Source organism: Epithele typhae (assembly GCF_022376455.1).
Source record: "Epithele typhae strain CBS 203.58 chromosome Unknown BXZ73scaffold_8, whole genome shotgun sequence".
Taxonomy (NCBI): domain Eukaryota; kingdom Fungi; phylum Basidiomycota; class Agaricomycetes; order Polyporales; family Epitheliaceae; genus Epithele; species Epithele typhae.
The window spans coordinates 60,451-85,059 of record NW_025954199.1 but is presented as its reverse complement, the minus strand read 5'-3'; the positions used below and the strand labels follow the sequence as shown (position 1 = coordinate 85,059).

Genomic DNA, 24,609 nt, shown 5'->3' with positions numbered 1-24,609 from the left:
TTAGAAAGTAACCCACCGCGTGCGCGTCGCGTACTTGACCCCGCACGCGTAGCTCAGGGTCTTCGTGATCTGCCCGTCGCCCGTTGGCACACTCCATCCTTTGTCAGTCCGTTGGACGACCGGCCGGGCACGCGCGGCCCGCGCCTCTCCCTTGCGACTGCTTGTTGCGACTTCCGACTCGATCGTGACGCCTTCGAGAGCCTCGACCCGCCCACGAACGGCGGGGCACGAATCGCGATGCATCCTTAATGCTTGGCGCAACACGGTCGGAAGCCCTCGTACAGGGGATGATTCTCGAGGCGGGAGAACCGAGACGAATATGGGCGCTTGCGACGGACGGGCGGGGTCGCCTACCGTCTTCAGACAAGAGGTTGCTCAATGGGCATGAACGACCAAGTTCTGTCACGTAAGGCCGCGGTGAATACAGTTCAAGCGTTCGCCATCGTCCATGAGCACTTGAGTTGCGAACCCAGTGCACTGATTCATGGCACTTTGGTCGCAGGTTCAAACGTTTCACGACCCACGCGGACTCGAGCAGAAAACACTTCAGCAGTAGAAGTCAGAGATGGACTGTGATATAGATCCGACTGTATGGTATACTCAAACCCAACGTCCCGAAACAACACCGACGACACCAGACAAAAGTAAGTAGCAGAGATTTCCAGTGACCACGGCAGACACATGACGGTCATCACCCCGCCGTCGCACGCGGCGATCAGAGGAGGCCGAGAACGCGAGAGCAGCGACGACGAGCGCGGCACCCGCGCTCGCGAGGAGGCCGTCCGCCCCCGCGCCGATCGCGCCGCTGTTGTCCGCCGAGCTTGTGGTGTTCGAGGTCGTGCTCGGCTTCGCGCTCGTCGGCGCCGCGGGCGCGGACGAGTGCGACGTGGTGATCTTTGAGCCCGCCGACGTCGCCGTCGTCGTCGCCGCCGTGCTGCCCGGGGTCGTCGTCGTCGTCGTCGCCGCCGTGGCGCCGTTGAGGTAGCCCGGCGCGGCGGTCGCGGCGGCGGCGTCGACGAGCGAGCCGGTGCCGAAGAGGATCGTCGTCGTGACCTGGGAGGTGTCGGACTCGGTCGGGGTGGCGGTGGTGCCGTCCGCTGCGGCGATCGTGAAGCGGGTCGTCCAGGTCAGGTTCTTTGGCGCGGCGGGCGTGCTGAACTGGTAGAAGTAGATCGCGGAGTTGGGCGACACCTGCGATGGGCAGAGGGGCGGAGGTCAGTGTACTGTGATGCAACATGGGTCCTCCAGGAGAGAAAGGGAGCCTTCCCGCAGACTGGAGGGGATGTGAACGGGTGGCGAGACGGTGCGGACGCACGGCCCGCCAAACCCAACAAAGCAAACACGGCTCACCTCGGGGCAGTCATATTCGTACGACGTCGTAGCAGGGTCAGTGCCATCAAGCGTAGCGACAGCTGGGCGTGCAAAAGTCTCAGCACAACACGTTCGCACGCATACAGTCGAAACCCAAGGAGAGGGACGCACTTGTGAGGTGGACCATACCAAGGTTCCCGCCGGTCATGAGCTCGACGTTCATCGTCTTCCACGTGCCGGTCGTGTCAGGTGTCCAGCTGAACGAGCACTTGCCGCCCTGGGTGAAGACGTCGCCGGGACCGGGCGCGGTGGGGACGGGTTCGGCGCGGACGAGCTGGGAGCCGGCGAGGAGTGCGGCGGCGACAACAAAAGCGAGCATCGTGAATGATATTAGGGTGATAGATGGAAGCCTAGGAGGAGGGGGGCTGGGGGGCTGGTGACGAGCTGGAGGTCAGCGCTAGTAACGTCGTGTGAGGGAGGGCTGGACGAAGGACGTACGGGGACGCTGTGAGGCGAAAAGAGCGACTTGAGTAAAGAAAGGACGGTTTGAGAACCGAGCGTCCAGAGCCTGAGGGTGCGGAGGGAGAGAGGAGGGTGCGAGACCGAGAGGCAGGGGACGTCGACGGCGGTGGGGAGGAAAGCGAGAGCGGGAGCAAGAAAAGGCGCGGGAGACGCTCGGTTGTGGACCGGCGTCTACGGTCAGGTACCAGCCGTCCTCCTCTTTCTGCCTCAGCCGACGGTTCGCCGTGGCGCCGTCAATCATGTCGAGCCCACACGACATAAACAGCGTCTCCACAGGAGCGTAGCCGATTTACGTTCAAATGAGCGACTACAAGACGCACCTTGGCGTGCAGCGGGCGAGCGAACGCGACTCTACACCCGGAACCGCACGTGCGCGCATCGATCGGTCGGCGTGTAGTGCAATAGGCAGCCAAAACCAGTTACACCCTCCGCAGACTCCCCACAGGGCCACCAGAACGAACAGTGGGCAGCAACAATGGCCAATCGAGCGTGGGCATTACAACAGCTTAGTATACCATACATCCCTAGTCACGGAAGTCCAAAGTCGAGCAGGTCGCCCGGCGCACATCAAAGCAAAGCGAAAGCGCACACCTCCGACCGCTCTCGGAACTGTCAAGCCGTCATCTCCCCTCCCTCCTTTCCTCGTGCCCGACGCGCACGCGCGATCAGCAGACCAGCAACGCCGCCGCGACCGCCGTGAGCGCGCCGACCGCGAGGGCCACGCGCGGCGCCTCCAGACCCACCGCAGCGCTCGAGCCGTTCCCGGTACTGTTGCCGGTGGGCGTCGACGCGCTGGAGCTCCTCGTCGTCGTGCTCCCCGGGCCCGAGTTCGTGGTGCCCGCGCTCTGGGCGACCGACGCGCTGGACTTGGACGAGGTCGTGCTCGCCGAGCTCGACACGGAGCCGGACGAGGTCGTCAGCCCCGAGGTGGACCCCGAGGTGGACGACGTCGCGTTCGAGACGATCACGTTCTGGAGGTACGACGGCGGGGCCTTCGCGGCGGACGGGTCCGCGAGCGCGCCGACGCCCCACTTGACGCCGTCGGTCGTCGTCGGCGTGTTCGTGAACTCTGGCGCGGTCGAGCTCCCGTCCGCGCCGGCGATCGTCCAGCGCGTCGTCCAGGTGAGGTTCGTCGGCGCGGCGGGTGTGCTGAACTGGAGGAAGTAGATCGCCGAGTTCGGCGTCACGGCCGGGCAGGGGAACGAGCCCGAGGTTTTGGACGCGTCGGTGCCGTCAAAGGACGCGATCGCTACGGGCGGGGGAGGGGTAACGGACGCATGAGATGCAGTGCTTGGATGCGGGGGAGGGCGGACGCGGGAAAGGGATGAGTACTCACTGTCGAGGTATATCATGTGGAAGTTGTCGCCGGTCATGAGCTCGACGTCAGTCTGCTTCCAGAGGCCGGAGGGATCGGGGGTGTAGGAGAAGGTGCATGTGCCGCCCTGCTTGAAGACGTCGCCGGGGCCGGGGGCGAGAGGAACGACGCCAGGAGTGACGTCGCTCTGGATAGCAGCGCGCAGGCCGGTGCCGGTGAGGGCGCCCAGAAGCATCTTGTTAACGCCGCGCATCGTGAAAATGAATATGGATGGAGGGGTCTGTGGTTGTGTCGGAGCGTCAGCATCGCTTGCCTCATGCGGCGAGGGGTCGCCTGCCAAGCCATCAAATTTGGGGATAGATGCCACTCACAGTCGAAGTCAAAAAGCAAAGTCAAAGTCGTGTCGCAGGGACTCGGGGGCGGGGCAAAAGCAGAACCGCAAGGAGAGGGCGGGAATGGGATGAGAAGAGGGAGAACAGACAGGCGAACGGGATGGTGGCACCAGGCCCTTTTCAAGTCTGCATCGCCGACTCTTGATCGGCATCGAATGCGATCCCAGGCAGTCCTTCCGGGCCACCACCTGCACAAGACGCACGGGCAGGGGGCGCCATGGCTGTGATCGCTGTTCACCGCCTCACCGCCCTTTGGCCTGTCGAAGGCTGCTGCGTGATCGGCGGCGCGAATGGGAGGCTGACCGCTGCTGACCGTAACGCAAGCAACCGTGGTGATGGCGAGACTCCATTCAGCTGGCCTGCCCCGAGCATGGCGCAAGTACGATCTTGCTGGCGACGAGCAGGATGCGCGAGAAAGTGATCATGTGGACCCCAGGGGGGGATGAGAGCAGTTTGATGGTGGCAGGACGAGGGATGGATAGAAGCCGCGCGTACCCGCCGACAGCATATTTCCGTCACAGCCACCCATGTCCGAGAGTGACCGCGGTCCTTACCACCTCGATTGCGAATCTTAGGACCTACAACATATTTGCGACGCTATGTGCATGCCTGTGTTTATATCATGCCTTCGTCCTCGCCCACTGCCGCTTTATCCTGGTGATCATCCTTCTGAGCCGGATACTACTGCATCCGCTTCCCACTCCGAGAGGTGCGGAAGACGGATCCGTCGATGCGCGGATTGATGTTATCTACGAGCCAACAATAATTGTGCTTGCAGTCCGCCGATCTGTGGTCGCTGTTGCCATTTCTCGCCGCAAGTTTGGGTGTCTCAGGTTGAAGGGAGCTCGACAGCACTCTTCTACAAGCACCCCCGAGACATCGGAAAAGGTGTGTAGGTTTAAAGTCGCCAAGAGAAGGACAGCTCCGAAGAGCCTGGGGCGAGATGCTCTCTACACTGCATTGATGCGTGGCATTCTTGAGGCTTGAAGACGGAAACACTACGTAGTACGCGTGGTGTTCCGGGCGGGAGAACCTACATCTAGGTTAATCACCAGGTAATGCGAACTCATACGACGCATTCACTACCGTTCCGATAAAGGGCGACGGAAGCTGGAGTTTGCTCTGTAGACCATCGGAGGACGGGGTTGGCAGAAGTCGTTGAAGGGTAGGTTTGAGTTCCACGATTCCGATAACGGCTGGACATGCAGCCTGGGCGGCGCAGAGCCTCTGGCCACCTGGGACCGGCGACGCCAGCACAGCTGTTTCACCCTCCAGAGAGGGCGGAGACATGTAATCCGACCATGCCTCGACGCCTCAGTCCTCCACACGATGGATCTGCACCCACAGCGCCTCGCTCAGCATTGCCCACAAAGACCTAAGCCTAACACGTACCTCCGCTGCCATCCGTGTCCACTCTGTCAACGCCCGCACGTACTCGTCCCGCGCCTCGTCCACAGGAACGTCCGGGTTCCAGAGCACGAACGAGCCAAACGTCCCCTCCGGCCGGAGCACCCTCTCTTCCCCTGCCCCATCCCCTTCCGCAGCCCCGGCGTCCTCCACGACCCCGCTTTCGGGGAGCGCGTCGACGTCGACCGCCTCTTCCATCTTCGCCGCCTCCGCCCGCGCTGACTTTCGTGCCGCGCGCCCCTTCGCCTTCACCGGGGCCTTCTCCCCCTTGCTCTTCTCCTTGCCTTTCGACGCCGACCGAGTGGCGGCCCTCTTCCCAGTCGTCGAATCCGCGGCCGCCCTGCTCTTCACGTTCGTCGCGCCTGTGTCGCCCACGACGCGCAGGACGAGGCCCGCGTATCCGTCGGGGAGGTCGACGACCGTGCCGTGCATCCCGCGCCCGCGGAACGCCGCGCCAAAGTGCCGCGGGGAGGAGACCGACGGGTCGGTGGGGTCATGCGACGCGCCCCCGCTTTCGCGCATGGAGACGTCCTCGTCCGCTGGCGTCGCGGCGAGAGTGGAGTCCGAGCCAGGCGCGAGCGAGGACGAGGACGAGGCGGCGAGGGTGGTTTGCGAGTCCGCGTCCGTGACTGCGGCTGTTTGCTGTAAGTCGCTCGCGTCGGGAGGGGTCGAGGTTGCGTCGCGGCCGTATGTGGGTGGGGCGAGGGGCGTGACGCGAAAGTAGGTGGAGATCGGCGCGGGTCCCGTATGCGCGATATGGAACGGCATGAGATGCGGGGTAATAGTCTCAAGTGGTCCGTCGACGGGCGTGATCTTGGTGGAAGCTGTGGCAGACATTATCGAGTAGAGGTGGATGTACAGCGTTAGAAAGATGGTCCAGAAGAGAGAGGAAAAGTAGACAGCGTCGGGAAACTACGTGAGGCTGCATAGCGCTCTGAAACGCGTCGAAGCCGGCCCTGAAGTGAATATACGCCTCTAAATGAATGCCACAAATGGGATTCGAACACTGGCTGTCTTGACATGACGTAATGGTCGTGCGTTCCCAGCTCCCTTGGACAACTTATCTTATTCGGACTGACTCCGACAGATCCTCTCAGCTCTCCGGCTCGCATGTTCCTAACAGCGACCCACGTCACCATCGAACCGAGCCCACCTCGCCGACCGTCGACTACAATCTTGGTCCGAAAGCTCTGACTTCCTTATCTGCAGTCTCACAACGTGTAGTACTACGGCCATGAACGTTAGCTTGTTACCAATCGACATACTCTTCCAGCTCTGCGCTGCGCTCGATGTGAACGATATCCTCTCTTTACGGCAGGTCTGGCACTTCTCTCGATTTCTGGCTTTGAAGCCACTGATTCCGAACTCGCTCGTGTCTTGCAGACCTGCAAATCCCTCTGCACCGTCACCCGCGAGCGCTGCGTATGGCACCAAGCCCTGATCTCCCGCTTCGTTCGCTCGGGTCTTCCCACTCCGGGTCTCCACGAGACCGATCTTACATCGCTGCCTTCCGCCGCGCTCGAACATCTCGTCGTCTGCGCACACCGGCTGCACTCAAACTGGACCTCTCCCAGGCCGCAGGCGACCCGGCGCGCCGATATCCATCCAACGCATCGTGCGTGGCCGGCCATCGGCGCCCGCAATCTGGCCGCGGAATTCCTTGCGGGCCACGGAGGACGGTACCTCCTCACGCTCACACTCTTCGACTCGTCGACCGAGTCGAACAACCGCAGGTTCTCGTTCGAGTGCTGGGACCTCGCCGCGCCGGAACGGCCCGTGCTCCTCGCCGAGTTCCTCGTTGCGAGCATCCTCGGGTACGCGGTGAACACGGAGCCTGGGTACCCGCACGTGCTTGCCGTGTTGCGTAGGGAAGATGATAGGTGGGATAGACATCTACTTTGAAACTACTTCATTCTGAGACGGTCCCCACAGGGTAATGACGACCACGTATACGCTTGATTTCTCGAGGCCCGGGGAGAACCCTTGGTTCAGACGGATGAACCAGTTCAACAGCTATCGGAACACCCTAGGTATCCACGGCAAATACTACTTCGCCACCAATCCCGGTCAAGCCGTGTACATGATCGACGTCGAGACGGGCCGCCTGCGAGCCGAAATGCAGGTCCCACTCGTCCACAACGATCCCACTATCCGACTACCTGTCAGTAAGACGGTCCTGTCAGCAATCCTCTGCTGACATTCTGCGGCAGGAACACCAATGCATCAACTTCGAAATCTTCGAGGACTTCGTCCTCACGTTCCGCAAACAATGGATCTGCCTCTACCACATCCCAGCCCAAGACCCCGCTTCCGACCCCCCGAAGCTCCTGCCCATCGCCGAGTACAAATGGCGCTGGCGCATCGACACCATCGCCGTCTCCCCGCGCCGCACCTCCCGCCCACCCGGCGCGCCGCCCACGCTCGACCTGCTCATCCGCTTCGACACCTGGTACCCCTGGCCGGTCAACATCCTCCACCACTTCGCCCTCTCCCCGAACCCGTCCTACACCCGCGCGACGTACGCCCCCGCCGACCGCGCGACGTTCCCGTACCTCGCCGCCGCGCCCCCGTACCGCGCCCCCTCGCCCTCGGCGTCGCGGGCGCGCCGCACATGCTGCACTCGATCCCGTCCCCGCTCCGGCTCTTCACGCCGTCGGACATGGCGCTCGGCACGCACGGCTCCGCGCTCTGGCTCGACGCCAGCGCGGACTCGTCCGGGCCCGGGCAGGCGGGCGACCGCGGCCAGCGCGTCGTCTGCCAGGTCCTCGCGCGCGGCGCCGTCGCGGTCCCCGCTGGGGACGAGCTGCGGGGGTTGACCGAGCTGGGGGAGGACGCGGGGGACGACCTGGTGAGCCCGGGGCACCCGGCGGGCGACGTGGAGCGCATGTTCGGGGCGTCAGGCGGGCAGCAGGGCGCGGGCGTGTTGATGGCGCAGGAGGAGCACGAGCGGTGGAGCCGCGTCGCGATGTGCGAGGCGGAGGGGCTCGTCGCGGTCGGGCATGTCGACGGGAGCGTGACGGTGCTGTGGTACGCGCCACCGGCGCCGTCGGTGGGGGAAGCCGTCGGTGGAGAGGTTGGGGAAGCTTAGGATTACATCGTGATTCGACAGTAAGATAACACAACGATACAGATCAGAAAGCAAGAGACCCAGTGTCCAGAGAAGCTCCGTTCCTTCGTCTTTGGTGGAATAGATGAGCAGCGCAACCTCCTACTGGTTCCCCGGCTGCCAGTACGCATCCTCGTCCCCCCAGCACGTCCCCGCCCGCACCGTCAAGTGACGTTTGTACGCGTCCTTGCGCGTGAACGAGGTGCCGCACCCCCCGAAGAGCCTGACGACGCTCGCCTTGCTCCCGGAACCGACCTGCAGCTCGAGCTGCGTATGGGCGATCGCCGCCTGCGGTACGCCGCGCCGCGCCGCCTCCGCGGCCGTGATCCCATAGCAGCCGTAGAGTTGTCTCGACCTCTGGCCGGACCCGAGGCAGTTCTTCTCGTGCCGCACTCGGTCCTGCCAGCGTCCGAACACCTTGCCGCAGACCGCGCACGACCGCCCGTCCATGGCAGCAGCGTGGGCGGGGGCGAGGGTCTGCGCGGGAATCCTGCGAGATGAGAATGAAAAGCTGCGATTAGGATGGAAGCGGCGAGGTGATGGGGTTGAAAACGCGTACGGGTAGGGTTGGGCGAGAGGAGCCTGCTGGATGGGCCATGCCCCCTGGTTGAGCTGCGCCGCGTGGTTCGGATGAGACGCGTAGTTGAGCTGCTGCTGATAAGCGTTGTAGGCCGGCTGCCCTTGGTGCCCTGCTGGATGCCCGAAAGGCACGGAGTGAGATGTGGTAAAGAACTCGGTGCGGCGGGCATACCAGTGCTCCCGGCAGCGGCGTTGCCTTGGGTGGCGGAATGCGAAGATTGCTGCGGGTTCATTTTGAGCGCCGAGTGGTTAGACGGTAATTGCGAGTAGAGGAGAGTGAGTGCAAGTGAGTGTTTGCAGTCCGGATGAGGACGGTCCAGTGTGCACGTACTCCTTCTTATATGCGGGTACTGGAGAAGGTGGTGGCAAGCGTTCCTTCCTTTCCAGAGGGCGAGAGGGGGCTTGGTGGCTACTTGAGATTAGACGGGTGGCATAATGCGTGGCTACTAGGAGGCTATTTGGAATGGGCGAGTGGCATACGACGCGGCGAAAGGAACGCTGTCGGCGTGCGGGAGACCTTCCCGACTCGTTGGCCTCGACGCAAGCCGTCATTGGGGTTTCGGAGCCCTTTGTGGTCGTGTGGTGGCAAAGGGTTGCTTTGAGTAGGCGCACTGAGAGGTCGCCGTTGGGCGCGGGATGCCACTCGGGTATACTCGCTAAATGATGCAGAGAACAGTACTCGGTATTGCGGACGTTGTGGAGTCATACCGTGCAGGCATCGAGGCGACATTCCATCAGTGGCACCCAGTACAGGGTCATTTCGTTTGTCCACCTACCAAATGGGTTGTATGCATGGCCATGCATCTGCTTTTCCGTTGGAACCCGAGGTGGAAGTATGCGGAGGGGAAGCAGGAATGTGGTTGGATCCAGATGGCCAAGGACCTCGAGGAAGCTCGGGAAGATGAGCATAGAGGGCCTGCGACTAAATTAAACGCGCAGGTGCGTAATCCGGGCGCTACAGCCAGACACTCTCCGGACTGGCTTCTCCTGGCCGGGCGCACGCGGGCTCCCCCTGCCCGTTAACTTACCTCCGTCCACATCCCCCGCGCCAACAGTCCCCGCTCTCGGCACTTCGCGTCAGTCTCTCCGATTCTGACTGGCCCCCCGCACTCGTTCCGCCATGAACTCGGCGCGTGCCGCGGCCCTCTCGATTGCTCTGCTCTCCTTCGCCGCCTCTGCGCTCGCGCACGACCACCACGATGAGCTGACCGAGGAGGAGAAGAACGCGCCAGTGGACACCATCCTATGGCTCCATATCTTCCTCCAGATCGCCGTCTGGGGTGTTCTCTTCCCCACCGGCATGGTCCTGGGCCTTTCGCGGAGTAGATGGCACGTCCCGCTTCAGGTGTGTCTCTCAACCCCGCAGCCCTCGCCCCCGCTGATGTCTCGCACGCGCACAGAGCGCAGGTCTTGCTCTCACTGCCGCTGGATATGTGCTCGGACACGCGCATGGCGGCCGCGCCTTCCCCGCCTCGGCCCACGGCGAGATGGCGAATATCCTTCTTATCCCGCTCGCCCTTCAACTGCTTCTCGGAGTCTACCTCAAGCTCCACATACACGAAGAATCTCTGCGCCCTTGGGCCGTCCGTGCCCACGGTGTTGTGGGCAAGCTTTACCCCATCTTTGGCTGGGTTCAGATGCTCTTTGGCGCGATCGCGTTCAGGGGGTACTGCCGTGGAGGGAACCTCGGGCAGTGTCTCGCGCACTACATCATGGTCCGTTTCCTCCTTCTCGTCGCACACTATCTCCTTTCTCACCAGTGCTGTATTCGCGCGCATACAGGGGGGCGGTTTCATCGCATATGGCACGATCATGGCCATTCTCCTTCTCGTCGGCGAGGCGTGGGTACGCCGCAGTGGTCGCAGTCCAGATTGGTGGGATTCCTGGGTGATCATGCTGTGGGTGAGTATTACGTTCGCTGTGCTCGCGTTGCTTCGCCGACAAACACCGTCAACGTGTTCCGCATTGTCAGGGAATCGGTATGTGTCATCTCATGTTACGCTCCCTTTCGCGTGCTTACCATCTGCCCATCAGTCAATACGTTCACCGAGCATCACGGCGGCGCTTGGTCAGTCAAAGACATGCAACACACGTGCGTTGACGCGTCTCGCGAATATGAGATTCCACTGATTTGTGTATAGGATCCTGGGGGTTCTCTGTGAGCCTGTAAATTGCTCCCAACCTCCGTTATCTGACAGTGGGTAGGGTGGGCTGGCGGTCTCTTGGGAATCTTCCTGTCCCGTAACAACCAGGTGGGCAGCTACCTTGCATCATGGATGAAGTAGCTTTGTTCTAAACCATCCTCCAGCGATCCGTTGTCCCTGCTATCATGTATGCGGAATTCTCCATTTTGCTGCGTCCTCAGCTCAACCTTCATGTAGTATTATCCTCACAGGATGGGCAATGTCCGACCATGCACAAGCACTGATGCTGTCGACAAAGGTACACCATTGCTCCTTAGTATCTATCTAAATCTGATTTGTATGTGTCTTGCAGGTACACTCGATCTTTGGGTACACTTTGATGTCTGCCGGCGTCACGCGCATTATCGAGGTCTGCTTTGTCGCCCCCAAATACACTCAAGACTTGTCAGAGGGCGACGGTCACAGCGAGCACACCCTTGACGGTACCCACTATGATTCAACTCCCGCGAGCAGCACACAGAACCCCATGCGCGCGTTCAGGCATCTACCCCCCTTCGTGAGTGCATCCTCGACTCTGTTGGCATGTGCCCCTCTGATCACTCCTCACCGCACAGCTCCTTGTTGCTTCTGGGTGAGTCATTGAGCGACTGCAGTGCATTTCAAATCTGATGTCGCACATATAGCTTGCTCTTCATGTCTGGGACGGACGAGGAGATTAATTTCGTGCACGAAGAGGGCATGGACCACGTTACCTACATCCTCATCATGTTCAGGTGCGCCGTGGTTACTCCATTACTTTTCGTCGCCCCCGCGCTGACCCCACTTTCCAATCACAGCCTCGCATTCATCCTGTATGCGCTCATCGTCTCCTTGATCAACCTCTACGCCATCAGCGGCCGCAACGCCGCGTCCGCGGCCGTCCGCGACGGCGGCGCCATCGAGCTTCGCGCGCCGACTAACAACAAGTGGTATTCGCGCGTGCCAGCGACGCCACTCACCGCCGTCGACCGCGAAGACAACCATCACATCCTCGGGGACGACGAGGACTGAGCGTGGTCGCGTGTTGCGTTGTGTATCTTGAGTGTTGTGCTAAATGTTGTGCTTTTCTGTTGTTTTATTCATGGTATATCTACTCCATCTGTAATAGACGTTGGGTTGATTTCATGGGGGTGTAGCCATTTTCCTGGACGCACGAATACTGATTAAGCTGGAGTACATGCCAATACGGAAAGTGCATCGGCTGGTCTTGTGGGGCCCACGCAACGAATAAAGCAGATACATGTGCATCATATTGCCGGCTCGGGAGTAATGTCCAAGAATCGAAGCCAAGAAGCATGTACCACATTACATACATTACTACGATACATAACAGAATCGGGACGAAGGAACGAGGCGGAGGTAATCAAGAAGAACGAAAACCAGAATCCCCACATCGTGTTCGAGGAGGGTGGACTCGCGTCAAGCCCAGCACCGACTGTTCGGTGCCCAGACTATCAGCACGAGCCATTTAGTCGTCCTCGGGCGTCATCAGCCACGGGCAGCTCATGCTCGCCCGTCCACCACCGCGTCCGCCGCGGTGGCTCGGGGAGAAGATGTCGCCCGTAGGCAAGCCGGAGCGCTGGGGGCCGACGCTCGAGAGGACGCTCGACGAGCCGAAGCTGACGTCCGCGTCCGCGTCGAGCTCGTCGTCGGACACGCCGCGGTGCGCGCGCGCGCGGCGGCGGGCCTCCATCCGCTTCTGGAGGTCGAACGGCGAGCCGAGCAGCCGCGGACGCTTGCTGATGCGCGACTGCGGGCGGACGACGCGGGCGAGGTGCGCCGAGTCGGAGTCATCCTGCGAGTCGGGCCCGGACGAGACGGTGGCGTGCGCGAGGGCGGCGAGGGGGTGTGCGGAGCGAGCGCCGTCGAGCGAGGCTTGGGTGCTCGTGCGCTTGTGCGTGGGGCGCGCCCCGGGCGCGGGCTGCAGGGGCGGGGCGCGGGCGGGCGCCTTGTCTTGGCTGATGCTGGGGGATCGGACATAAGGACGAGGACGGGAGGAAGAGTGGGTGAAATGGGGACGCACGGAGCTTTGAGCATCTTGTACTTGCCCTTGAGGCCCTCGTACTTCATGCGGAGCTCGCGCATCTCGCGCTCCAGCCGCTCCTTCTCGAGGCGCATCTCGCGCTCGCCCTGGGCGTGCGCCTGGGCAGCGCGCTGGGCGGACTCGCAGCGGTCCACGAGCAGCGCGCGGTCGCGCTCGAGCCCGTCGACCTTTTCAGACAGGCCGACGACCTGCGCGCGGAGGCTGTGACGGGCCTCGGTGTCGACGACGGTCGCGGAGGGCTCCTCCTCGACGTCGATGGGGATGAAAATGCGTCGGACGCTGGGTATCATAAAGGAGTGATACTTTTTGGGAACAAAATGAAGGTCGGGGATCGCTGCAAGACGAACGGGGTGAGCCGGTGCTACTCCACGCGTGCTGCACGCGACCAGGGAGGGGGAGGGGACGGGAGACGGGCAAACGCGGGGGAGGTGCTTACCTATGGTGAAGTTGGCGCGACAGGTGGGACAGGACGCGCTCATTGCGTTATCGCTGGCCTCGATGTACGCCGTCAGGCATCCCTCGCAGCAGAGATGGCCTGGAGGGGCAGAAGACGCGTGAGAACGAGTAAGGGGAGCGGGCGGATGGCAACGGACCGCAAGGCGTGCAGACGGGCACTTTGAGCCTATCGAGGCAGATGCCGCAGGTGAGCGCGTCCATTGGAGCGTCCGAGGTGACCAGACCGTCGCGGACGAAAGGAATGTGGGTCTCTCAGTGGTGGAGGTCGGAGGGAAAGGAGAATACGCGACGACCCCCAACCTCGCCTAGCCATCCGTTGCTGGCAAACCGCGTCGCGATCACGTGGCCCTGTCGTGCAGTGCCTGCCCTCGTTACTCGACTAAAGTGAGTGGTATGGCCCCCCCGCCCGCTTGCTTTATCCGCGTCTTCAACAGATTCGACCCTGCTTCATACCCCTGCGCCCCTGCCATACAACATCACACAAACTCTACCAACCCCCGGTCGTATATCTCCCCGCATGCAACGCCCACGCGTTTCTGCCTTGACCATTCGACAAGCGCGGTCATCCACTCCAAGAGGTCAGCATACCCTCGTTCGACGTATAGTCTCCCGACCAATTGGTCCATCAGACTTCGACATTCCTGTTGGACAGTAAGCCTGCGAAGACGGCATTACGGGGAACACGCCCACCGCAGGGTCATGTACACCCTTCTCCGCCTGCGCCCCACGCAGCTGGTACATTTCGACCCACCACTCGACGAGCTCGCCGAGGTGATGGAACTTGAACTGGGAAGCAGCCAGGACATCATGTATGCCTCGCAAAAGGGGGTTCAGGTGCGCACCTCCATCTCGTCCTTGCTGATGCACGGGTGCCGCTGCACGAGGGCGGCGAGGAAGACGGCTTCCAGCATCTTGCTCCCAATGACCCCCATACGGTCGTTGGTAGATCTTTCGACGGCCCGACGGCCACCGAGGGGTGCGATGACGGTCGTGTGGTCACCCAGCGACTTGAACCGGGTGGAGGGATTCACTAAAACTTCCAACGTCATCTCCCGGTGGATGGCACGCACCGGGAGGAAGTCGACGGCGTCGCGGATTGTCATGGCTATGAGGTGAGTGTGAGGGCGGTTGGACGGAGGTGGGCAACGATGATACTGATTCTGTGCGATACTTGTAGGGCCCCGCTCTGCCGCAGCTACTAGTACTACCTCTCGCACCTCCAAGAGCTGCGGTAACACGTGAGGATGAGGCGCTTCGACGACCATGCATTCCAGCTGGACGCAGAGATATAGCTACAACATGTGATAGCACTGCGAGAAACCAGCCCCGTCGAGCCTATTTGTACGAAGCCCACAGCTTCTGCATCCGGCTTCGTAGATTCTCGATGGCATGAGGGATTCCAACTTGAGTGTGCGAAGCGGTGAGGACGTGCGTGGGGTCGTGATATGTAAAGGTTCCTCTGGTGTTGGTGTACTCCTGCGGAGAGACGACGATCGGGTTCGTGCTGCTGGAAGGCGCGCCCCTAACCAAGAGAAAACGACTGTAGGGCGCAATCAAGTCAACTGATGTTCGGCATCAAGGCGAAGGGTGACCATACCAGGCAATCCACTTCGTCTGGTTGACGACGAACGTATTCATTTGCATCTCAGTTGGCGGGGTGAGTTTGAGAGGGTCGTAGTGGGTGGGGTAATGGTATATGAATGCCCGGGGAAGGTTCACGATGTCGGCCAGTGCGGTGCATTGGTCGACGTTGAATGCCCTGTTCGGCCATTGAGCCGTCTGAAGGGCGAATTCGGCAAACCGTAGAGATATTTTGAACTCTTTCGCGAAGTAAACTCCTGCGATGGGCATAATCAGTTATGCAAACCTATGGAAGGTATGGTTACATACGTACCATGACCGAATTTGCGTGCATGATGAATGCCTTTAAGCCATAGTCCATGGAATAGAATCTGCTAGCCCGTCAGCATATGGTATGACCATGGTGAAGAGTCCCTCACTGATTGCCAATTAAACACCGGGGACCCGTGAAATCCCTGCAGAATATTAGCCCCGTCGTGGTCCCAATAACGACTAATCCTTACAGGAAGTGATGGAAAGTAACGCGCATGAGGGTATACCGCTTGCGCATCGGCGACCGCTCGATTGAAATCGCGCTCAGCCGTAGGAGGTGCGGACACGAGGCAGAATTGGCGCCACCCGTGACCTATGGAACGAACGAATGTTTAATCGTGGGCACGGTTGCATGCACAAACACCACACTCGCTGCGCACCGATGTTTTGTAGCCCCTCTCCTGGATCGCGAACTTCCCGGATTTGCATCGGGCACGACCCAACGCACCAGCGCAGTAGAGTCCATGCGTCGTCTTCCACCTGTAGTCCTAGATCGTCGACACACACTCGCTCCGCATACATGTTCAAGTTCCTAGCGGCTTGCGAGCGGCCAAGGTGCTCTTTGATCGTCAATATCTATGCCTACTTCGTGAGCGAAATGGATGACGGTACTACCCAGACCTGCACGCGCACCGGGGGTATGGTTTTCAGCAACGCGAGAACAGCATCACAGACCTGCAAAAGGAGCCGCTCGCATTCAGCCGTGGGTGGTAAAACGTTCAAGTAATTACCTGGTGAAGGCCGTCACCTTCGGTGCCTGGGAGACCGGGGCCGATGGGCAGCGGGTCCAACAGACCATACGCCGCCGCAATATACACCAAAGATACGAGCAAATCAACCGTATTAGGTTCCGTGAATATCATGTACTGCTAGAAAGTCAATGTCTGGAGTTCACTGTATCGATGGTAGATGGAACATACTTCAAGAGCACCACCTTTCCCATAGCAATGCCGTTCGATGCACGCGACTGCATTGCAAGGATGAGGTTTCGATGCCAAGCTTCCGGTTTTTTTATGAGGTTTGTGACACGTTGGACAGAACTCCGCACATAACTGTGCTAGTACGTGAGCGCACAGAAAGCGGATTGGATAGATGGACAACACACCAGAAACCGACGAATGAAGTATTTGAACGCGACAAGAAATGTGTTGTCCCCGTGTAGCATAATCTCATAGTCCTCCTTGTGACCTCCTTCCTCGTCCGCCTTGAACAGCTTTTAGGTGTGAGCTTTGTTAATTGTTCGGGTCGGAAAAACAACCTACCTGCCGTATCTCTTTCACTACATCTTCCTCTATGCCTGCATCAGTCGCCGCTAGCCTGAAGTAGAGCGCCTCAGCAGCGGCCCACGACAGTCGGTGACGGCGGCGAAGCCAGTGTACGGGAAGAAACAGCTCGTTCATAGCGCGCTCCAGAACAAGAGTGGCGTCGAACTCTCTCAGGCTCCTGTCAGGCGAGATGTCTTCCAGTGTTCCGCGTGGCGATCTGTACATCCTGGTTACCCCGACCTTGAACGCAGGGCCATTGTCGTGGAGGCCGGCCGAAGTCCGCGCGCAGGGTCCCTGAGGATTGACGACCGCGAGAGAAAGGAACGAGTTGTCTTCCAGAAGTCGTCGGTCCCAAGCGTTCAGCGCCGGCTCCGGTACGCGGCTGGCTAGCGCAATGACTGGAACGGAGATACGAACGTCGATGTTCCGGTTGGCAGAACAGTGGAAACCTGCTTGCTCTATTTCTCTCATGTACCTACGAGGACCGTCACAGTCAGTCAGCGTGGTGCAAAAACATATGCGCACCGGACAAGCAACGCGAGGTCCATCGCGTGTTGATCGGGGACTGCATTGGACCCGAATTGGGCATTGACTGCGTCCTTCTGTAGCTTCGCATTTCCCTTCTTGCGCTGATTAGACTCTACGCAAGATCGTAAGAAGGATCAGTACGATGCGAGATAACGTGGGTTATTGGGAATGTACTGTTGGAAGTAGACGACAAGGTAGTTTGATGTTTGCTCCGCTTTATCCCAGTCGTCGTATTCTGTGAAGGATGTGAAGTGACGATGTGCCGCGTCGACATCGTCACCCAGCTGCATGGGAGGAAGAGCAGAAAGGTTGAGAACCCAACGTATGCGACCGGGTGTGCTGCGGTAGTATGAAAACCCTAATCCACCGCGGCGCGCCTGTCCGGTATTCGCTGACAGTGGAGGTGAGAATGACCTACGATATCAGGGTAAGAACCTTGATCATAGCGCTCGCCCCGATGGGCTACTCGTCTCGGGCGTCCGGTTGGAATCCCATAATGGGAACGAGACGGGCAGTTCCATGGTCGGAATTAATGCAACTAAACCAAGTCCATTGAGAAAGTGTGTCTGCAATGGAACTGAGCATACATCAGCATGTGTGGCAAGCGAGCGAAATGACTACCGTAGCTGCGTCCTTCGAGGTGCCAACATCCCGGACCTGTGGAACTGATAAGAGACCCGATCGCCCAGACCGCGATGACAGTCATATTGTGAGGTCGAAATCGACCCCCGGGGAGCTTCTCAAACACGTAGAGCCGGTCGAGGCACAGGAACTGTGCGGAACAAAGCAGGTTTAGTTCAACAATCAGATACCTCAAGGACACACCTTCCTGCTTGCCAGCCCGAAGGGCAGGACCGGACCGAGTACTCAACATGGACGACTTCCCACCCGGTGCTGGTGATTGCAAGCTTAGATTCGTGACCAATATGCTGTGGCAGCGCGTCGACGGCGTCACAGGGCCCGACTAAAGGCAGCAATGGACGTACTCAACTCTGATAGAAATTATATGTATGAATCCAACATCATCGTTCAGTCAGGCATAACGTCCGTCAATCTCATCTGTTACGAGAATTTGTCAGCACGTTGGGTCGTCAAGCTTTCAAGCTTTGCAGGCATTTACTGACCTCGAATGACTTGCTATCCAACTTTCTCCCGAGCGCCTTCAGCAAGGCGTCGATTTTTGCGTAGCCATGCTCGCTACAGCTCGGGCAGTCTCCTATAGTATCCTTGACCTTGGCCAATATGCGGGTTGCATTCTCTTCCACAGCAACCCGACATGGACGTTTGCGCAAAACCTCCGTCAGCATCCCAAAGACACCTGCCATCCACTTCGGAATCCAGCATGGTGAATGTCGCCCTTTGGCGAGGTCCAACGCATGAGGAGTCGACCTTGAGCACTTGCACTCCCTCGTATATTTCCAACCTTTGTCGTACCACGCACAGAGGTCCCGTTGACCAACGCCTCTGCCCTCTCCGCTGATCCCTGCGTATGAAGAAGACGGAAATGCGCCGCCCCCGAGATGTCTTGCAGCTCCCCCACGTACGGGACGACTCTACCACGCCGAGGTACTCCCTCGCCGCCAGGACCGCCGCCTTGCGCAGCCCGTTGCTCACCGCGACCGCGTACGCGCTCAGCGGCGCACAGGCGTGCGCCTCGACCGTCCGCGCATGCGCGATGAGCTGCTCCTCCAGCCGCTCCACCACGCTGTCCATCAGATACTTGCGCGCCGCCACGATCACGCGCTTGAGCTCGGGGAGCGGCAGCGGCGGGGGCGCGGGGAGGGGGTAGCAGAGGCGGAGGAGCGCGTCGAGCGTCGCGGTGGGCTCGGCGAGGGGGACGACGGGCTGACCGGAGGGCACATACTGCTGCGCGGCGTCGTGCGCGGTGGCGACGCGGGACGGGGGGAGCGGGATGGTGCAGAGGCCATCGAAGACGGGGGACGCCTCGGCGAGGATGCCCGTGCGGACGTAGAAGTCGACGTTGTCCGCGGTCCGGAGCACGATCTCCGCCACGGTCGCCTTGTTGAAGGGAGCGGAAGCGTCGTGGAGGAGGCTGGGGTGGCGGACGATATGTCATCCATGGAGCTTGACATCGACGCGCTCACTGGAGGGTGGTGTCTCGGGACAAGATTCCAGGGGCAGGGTCGAAAGCGTACACACTGTTTGATAGGTAATCGAGCTACGTCGAGTCGCGCTCGAGCGTGCGTGTGATGGTCGGGTATACAAAAGTGTCGAGAAGGGGAGTGGTGCCAGTGGTTGGGGGAAGGAGGAAGACTCACCAGAGCAGCCACTATCGTGATCGCACGCGGTAACGTGACCGTCGGCGTCGAAGCATACATTCTTATATTGACAAAAACGTCTCTTCATGAGTGCTGCTTTTCGTCACAAAACTGGGGCGAGATATTACAGCGTCGCAGACAGTAGGGTATGAACACCAGTTTACAGGTAGTGTACCTTCCAGATAAACACAGGACGCCACACAAGAAGTAAGACATGTCTGGTCCCATGCATTAAGTAGGGAAAAGCAAAATACAACACTACCCCGTCCATCCGAAGACAAGGCCCTCAGCGAGCTCAGAGCTTTGCCTTGACCGACACCCGTGCCGCGTTCTCCTGCATAATCTGTGCCGCGTCGGCAATCATGGTGTCAACAATTTGCTTTGCAGGGACGACCTCGTGAATGAGCGCAGCGACGCGGCCGATGAGCCACGCGCGAGCCTGCATCGACATCTCGGGGTGCTTCTTCAAGTCCTCCTCGTAGGGCAAGAGGCCCTTCGACGTGATCTCCTTGATCTCCGCCTGGCGGTTGTTGTTCCTGCACACCGCCCGTCAGCCTCCCGCCGCTCACCCGAGCCTACAGAAACCTCATCACTCACCAGTCATCGACGTACGGCGTCCTCCGCACCCGCAGCGGGCGGCCGGTGTAGATGAGCGTCGTCACCGCGTCCTCGATGCCCGCGCTGAGCACGGCCTCCTTGTGCGCCTTGGGCGCACCCGCCTCCGTGCTCGCGACGAAGCGCGTGCCGACCCAGACGCCCTCCGCGCCCCAGGCGAGGTTCGCGGCGAGCCCGCGCCCGTCGTAGACCGCGCCCGCACCGACGACCATGACCGGCTTCTTGGTGAAGGACGAGATGCGCTTGCGGCAGATGTCGACGCAGGCCGGGATCAGGATCGACGCGGGCACGTCGCCCGTGTGCCCGCCGCCCTCGCCGGCCTGGGCGCAGATGATGTCGACGCCGAGGTCGAGCGCCTTAGTGACGTGCTTCGGGTGGCCAACCATCTGTGAAGTAGGGGTCATCTTCTGCTCGGCTAGATGGCGGGAGCAAGAGAAAGAGGAGGGGGACGTACGTTCATGACGGGGATGCCTGCGGCGTGGAGCTTGTCGATGGCCCACTTAGGCGGGACACCGACGGCGCAGACAAAGAGCCTCGCCTTCTCCTCAATAATAACATCGATGAGCTCCGGGAGTTGACCCTTCGTGTAATCGTACTGCGAGATAGTGAGCGGGCACGCTACAGACGAGAGTATTACGAGCGCGGTACTCACGTTGGTTTTGCGCGCGTTGCCACCAACCTGGGGCAGGAGCAAGTCGACGCCGAACGGACCGTTTTTGTCGTGCATATCTTCCTTAATGGCCTTAATCTAGTAGCACGACGGGCGTGTGAGCTCATGCACTAAAGCCGGACCGTCGTGTGCACGGTGCACGACGCACCTGCTGCCTGAGAATCTTAGGGGTATATCCGATGCCACCAAGAACACCCATGCCGCCGGCGTTGGTCACGGCAGCAGCGAGCTCCGGGCCAGCAGCCACGTTCATGCCTGAGACGGACGGGCAGCATTTTCAGCGGGCTGAGCGGTCGTACGAACACGTCGACAAGCATACCTGCGAGCAGGATGGGGTGCTTAATGCCAAAGAGCTCGGTGATGCCGGTGGAGATGGTGGCCATGGTGCGGAAGGGGGGTGGATAGGGAAGGATGAGGGGAGGAGGAGAGAGGGAGAGCAAGACGGCGGGCGCGGGTACATAAAGCTGTCCAAAGCCGGGGCCGGCGACCTGCGCCCCGGAGGCTGCAACGCAGATTCATCGTCCGCGGGGAAGGCGCGTTTCACGTGTCGCCCTGCCCCGCACTTTTGGTCCTCGGCCTTCGCGTAACTTGAGTCCTTGACGTTGGCCCGCCGCCCATCTTTGATGACCTTTCTCGGTTGCACACCAATCGTAGCATGAGCAGCGCTCGCGGCACATGCATAACTTATTTCCAGTAAGATGAAGTTCCTGAAGAGAATTCGTCCGCCAGCCATCTCGAATTCCTCGAGGCAATTTAAACCTGTCTCAGCCACATCGCCGCCACTACCCACCTGCCAAGTCCTAACTAGTGTTGGGAAAGGACACATGACCTCACATTGCGCAAGGTTCTAACCGCACGACTTACCGGTATTCGTCAGCCCTGGCTTAGGGTCGGTCTAGACGCACTTCACAGATGGATGCTGAAACGAGAATAGAGATGCTACCCATGCAATATATACAATAGTGGCAGAGAATATGACGACGAGAATAGAGAATGACGAGACTGAGTGCGGAGTGCGGAGGGCGGGGTGCGGGTGCAGGGTGCGGAAAATGAGCGTACGAGGGGTGATATGGCTGAGGGGACATGGATGTGGCGGGTCCCCGGGAATAAGTAGGTAGGGTGATTTACAGCACAGCGACGTAGCGAAGAACACACGAAAGGATGCAAAAAGAGTGCAGAGGATGAATGGCGGATGGATGCAGGTAGGGCGTATCGGTCGTAATGGAGTCCGATGGAGGAATAGAAAGTCAAAAGCAAGCAGGATGATTATGGGCCATGGCGTGCTTCCTGCGCAGCAACGGCTCCTGCTTGTCGCATGAGACGCCGTAGTCGGCTGAGCTCGGTGGCGAGCACTCTGCCAGGCAGAACCACCCATTAAGCGGGCGCACGCACGAACAAAAAACAAGGGTACGCACTTTGCGGTCTGTATCGCCTCGTCGCTCTCCTGGGCATGCCGGTCGACCTCTCCCCGCAGTCCCTGCATCTCCTCCTTGAGCGTGACCTCCATGAGCTCCGATATCCGCTTGTTCTCGTGCAACAGCCACCGAATCTCTCCCAACCCGCCCGACTCGCGCTCCTTCCGCACCTGCTCGAGCAGCAGCTTGTACTTGCGGCCCATCTCCTCCGCGTCCGCCTTGAGCTTGTCCTCCCGTTGCTTGACCTCCTCCCGCAAAGTCAACGCATCCTTTTGGAACGACTCGACAAGGTCCTTGATCGAGTCCCGGAGGACGGTGTACTCCCGCTCCGCCTTCTGTGTCCGACCCGTATATTCGGTCAACGACGTCTCCATGTCCCGGATGGTCTTCTTCGACGTCGATGACTCGTTCTTGAGCGACGACTTGAGCGTGATCACTTCTGCTTCCGCTTTCCGCGCGCGCTCGAGCACCTGATCCCGTTGCCGATCGGTTCCCCTGCTCAGATAAGACCAAGGACGACTCACCTCCTGCAGCAGCCGCTCCTTGCGCGCCACGACGTTGTTCAGGCCCTCGTTCTCTAGCCGCAGCCGCTCGCGGACCTCCTTCAAATCTTCCGTTTGCCTCGTCAGCTGGCTCACTTGCCGCTGACTCACCCGGAGCTGCGCCTTCGTGTTCTCGAGCGCGTTCTTTGCGTTGAGCACGCCCGCTTGAAGGTCCGCAAGCACCTTGGTCGTGTTCCCGGGGGCAAAGGAGGCGCGCCGAGGTGAGACCCCGCCTCCGGAAGATGAGGTAGAAACATTGAGGCTCATGCTGAACTGGGAGGTGTTCCCGGAGTCGTCCCCAGCGAGAGCACGAGCGTTGCCTGCAAGGAGCGGATGCGGAGGTCAGCGTGAGATCCTTGCGCGGCTAAGCCGACGACCGTCATCACAGGCGCCTCCTCATCGAGCCATGTCTTGTTGCGCCACAGGCAACATCCTCGCCGGCGCGCACAGAGGCTCCTGCAAATGCAAGGCGGACAGCGCGCGCCCCTTGTGTGGCAAGGGACGCTCTTTTCCAGCGAGGACCGCCGAAAAAAGCAGTCACACAGGCGGTGCCACAGTGGCAGAACCAATGAAGACAGCCGGCGCGTCATAACACGAGTGTATGCGCGGGACACAAGGCAGGTGCGCGGGGAACGCCAGAAAGACGGGCAGATAGCACGCTCCAGAGGGAGAAACGATACCTAATTCATACCGTACCCCACCGCATCCAACACCATCCATGATGCACCATCTCCGTCGACAAAATCGCGTGTTCGTGTTCGCAGCGCGGGTCGGAGAATCAAGAGACACTCACCGACCGATGACACGGGGATGCCTGCGCTGGGGTCGTCGGCATCCATGGTAGGCGTGAAGGACAGAGCGGGGACTCACGACTCAGTGTACGCGTTGGACTGCCCGTCCTATATGACCCCGAGCCGGTCGGAATACCTTCCCGGATCCCGATATCCCCCAGCGACGGCTTGCGGCGCGGCAACGGCAGTCCTGACTCCCGGCCTGCAAGCCCCGCCAGCGTTTCGAAGCTGCTCCGGCGACCCACGCGTATCGATTGCTCCAGTTCCGAGGGCGACATGGGCGGGTCCGAGAGGAAGCCGGGCGGCAATGGGCGGCGGGAGGCGAGGATGTTGTTTTCGAGCTGTTGTAGTTGTGCTTGCTGGTGCCGGATGTTGTGCTTAAGCGTACTCATTTGGTTTCGAATGGCCACTACACGAAGAGGAGCTCAGATCTCAGAACCCATTGGCGGTCATGGCGGGCAAACCGGAGGAAGGACGGAGGTGACGGTATGGGGCGGTGGTGGATGTATGCGCATGCGTGTGGAAAGTGACATACCAGAATCATCTCCCAATGTTACGCTCGGGCTTTGTGACCTGTGAGAGCCTCTTGAGGAGGGCCGGGACGCTGGGCGTGGCGGAGAGAGCGGGGAGGTAAGGTATCCGTTAGACATACGGGTGACTACGCCCAGGGAAGGGAAGAGTTCAAAGAGAAACAAGACAGGAGGAAGTGAGTGTGATGGCGGTCGGTCAGACTCCGCCTGCTGCGACTTGACGATGAAGGAGGTGTGTTCGGCGACGGGGAGAGTATCAGAATGACATGTTTACCGACGTGAGCTCGCCAGCGCCGGTGGGCAGTACCACATAAATTCCCACGAATATGTGATGTAAGGACTAGAAACCCATTAACTAGTTCTAAAAGAGTCTCGCTGAGCTCTAGGCAGGCGAATGTTCGAAACATTCGAAGACCTCAGCCGAGGGAGGCGAATGTGGTGGGCCCCACATCGGCTACCAAGCGCACCATCTTCCAAGCTATGGGTCCACGTTCGTCTTCTGCTCTACCGCGGGAGCACATCGTTTCCGCTGATCTCGGGCTTCCTGCGTTCGAGAAAGCGCCGTAATGATGAAGTACATTTCGGGCCCAGAATCCATGCGTGGTACTGATCTATATCTCATGCTCTGCCGGGAACCATAATGCAATAACTTCTGTGGACGTCCTTTGGAGTCGAGGTCCAAGGGCAAGGTGGTTGATTTAGACAGTGGCCGCGCGACACGGTCGCCACGGCGCCGGTCCATCTCCTTGGGGGGAAGACTCCAATC

General features: G+C 60.2%; 8 protein-coding genes across 8 annotated transcripts; 2 read left to right on the top strand and 6 right to left on the bottom strand.

Annotated features, from left to right (window-relative positions):
• Positions 1-375: 375 nt before the first annotated feature.
• On the bottom strand, positions 376-1,690 carry BXZ73DRAFT_98570 (uncharacterized protein; the record flags this gene model as incomplete). The annotated part of the gene is made up of 4 exons (XM_048027726.1): positions 376-399; positions 709-1,191; positions 1,351-1,412; positions 1,483-1,690. The coding sequence occupies 4 exons, from the start codon at positions 1,688-1,690 to the stop codon at positions 376-378; spliced, it is 777 nt and encodes a 258-aa protein (XP_047880590.1).
• A 3,164-nt stretch (positions 1,691-4,854) lies between these two features.
• Positions 4,855-5,784, bottom strand: BXZ73DRAFT_75291 (ribonuclease H2, subunit C; the record flags this gene model as incomplete). Its single annotated transcript, XM_048022188.1, has 1 exon — positions 4,855-5,784. One exon carries the CDS (start codon positions 5,782-5,784, stop codon positions 4,855-4,857), a length of 930 nt encoding a protein of 309 aa, XP_047880589.1.
• Positions 5,785-6,181: 397 nt separating this feature from the next.
• On the top strand, positions 6,182-8,035 carry BXZ73DRAFT_98568 (uncharacterized protein; the record flags this gene model as incomplete). The annotated part of the gene is made up of 5 exons (XM_048027725.1): positions 6,182-6,265; positions 6,331-6,827; positions 6,880-7,108; positions 7,158-7,516; positions 7,651-8,035. 5 exons carry the CDS (start codon positions 6,182-6,184, stop codon positions 8,033-8,035), a joined length of 1,554 nt encoding a protein of 517 aa, XP_047880588.1.
• Positions 8,036-8,155: 120 nt separating this feature from the next.
• Positions 8,156-8,865, bottom strand: BXZ73DRAFT_98567 (uncharacterized protein; the record flags this gene model as incomplete). Its single annotated transcript, XM_048027724.1, has 3 exons — positions 8,156-8,543; positions 8,613-8,742; positions 8,805-8,865. 3 exons carry the CDS (start codon positions 8,863-8,865, stop codon positions 8,156-8,158), a joined length of 579 nt encoding a protein of 192 aa, XP_047880587.1.
• Positions 8,866-9,752: 887 nt separating this feature from the next.
• Positions 9,753-11,826, top strand: BXZ73DRAFT_98566 (uncharacterized protein; the record flags this gene model as incomplete). The annotated part of the gene is made up of 13 exons (XM_048027723.1): positions 9,753-9,977; positions 10,033-10,347; positions 10,415-10,534; positions 10,605-10,611; positions 10,667-10,724; positions 10,774-10,790; positions 10,838-10,884; positions 10,941-10,963; positions 11,014-11,074; positions 11,129-11,332; positions 11,391-11,407; positions 11,460-11,549; positions 11,613-11,826. The coding sequence occupies 13 exons, from the start codon at positions 9,753-9,755 to the stop codon at positions 11,824-11,826; spliced, it is 1,398 nt and encodes a 465-aa protein (XP_047880586.1).
• A 457-nt stretch (positions 11,827-12,283) lies between these two features.
• Positions 12,284-14,418, bottom strand: BXZ73DRAFT_98565 (uncharacterized protein; the record flags this gene model as incomplete). The annotated part of the gene is made up of 7 exons (XM_048027722.1): positions 12,284-12,779; positions 12,839-13,193; positions 13,296-13,394; positions 13,453-13,481; positions 13,904-13,956; positions 14,006-14,101; positions 14,158-14,418. The coding sequence occupies 7 exons, from the start codon at positions 14,416-14,418 to the stop codon at positions 12,284-12,286; spliced, it is 1,389 nt and encodes a 462-aa protein (XP_047880585.1).
• Positions 14,419-19,575: 5,157 nt separating this feature from the next.
• On the bottom strand, positions 19,576-20,948 carry BXZ73DRAFT_88475 (2-nitropropane dioxygenase; the record flags this gene model as incomplete). Its single annotated transcript, XM_048024963.1, has 6 exons — positions 19,576-19,816; positions 19,878-20,281; positions 20,350-20,490; positions 20,548-20,643; positions 20,714-20,820; positions 20,885-20,948. 6 exons carry the CDS (start codon positions 20,946-20,948, stop codon positions 19,576-19,578), a joined length of 1,053 nt encoding a protein of 350 aa, XP_047880584.1.
• An 883-nt stretch (positions 20,949-21,831) lies between these two features.
• BXZ73DRAFT_42475 (uncharacterized protein) lies at positions 21,832-23,963 on the bottom strand (the record flags this gene model as incomplete). Its single annotated transcript, XM_048018959.1, has 6 exons — positions 21,832-21,919; positions 21,981-22,450; positions 22,505-22,842; positions 23,316-23,336; positions 23,393-23,722; positions 23,849-23,963. 6 exons carry the CDS (start codon positions 23,961-23,963, stop codon positions 21,832-21,834), a joined length of 1,362 nt encoding a protein of 453 aa, XP_047880583.1.
• Between the last annotated feature and the right edge of the window lie 646 nt (positions 23,964-24,609).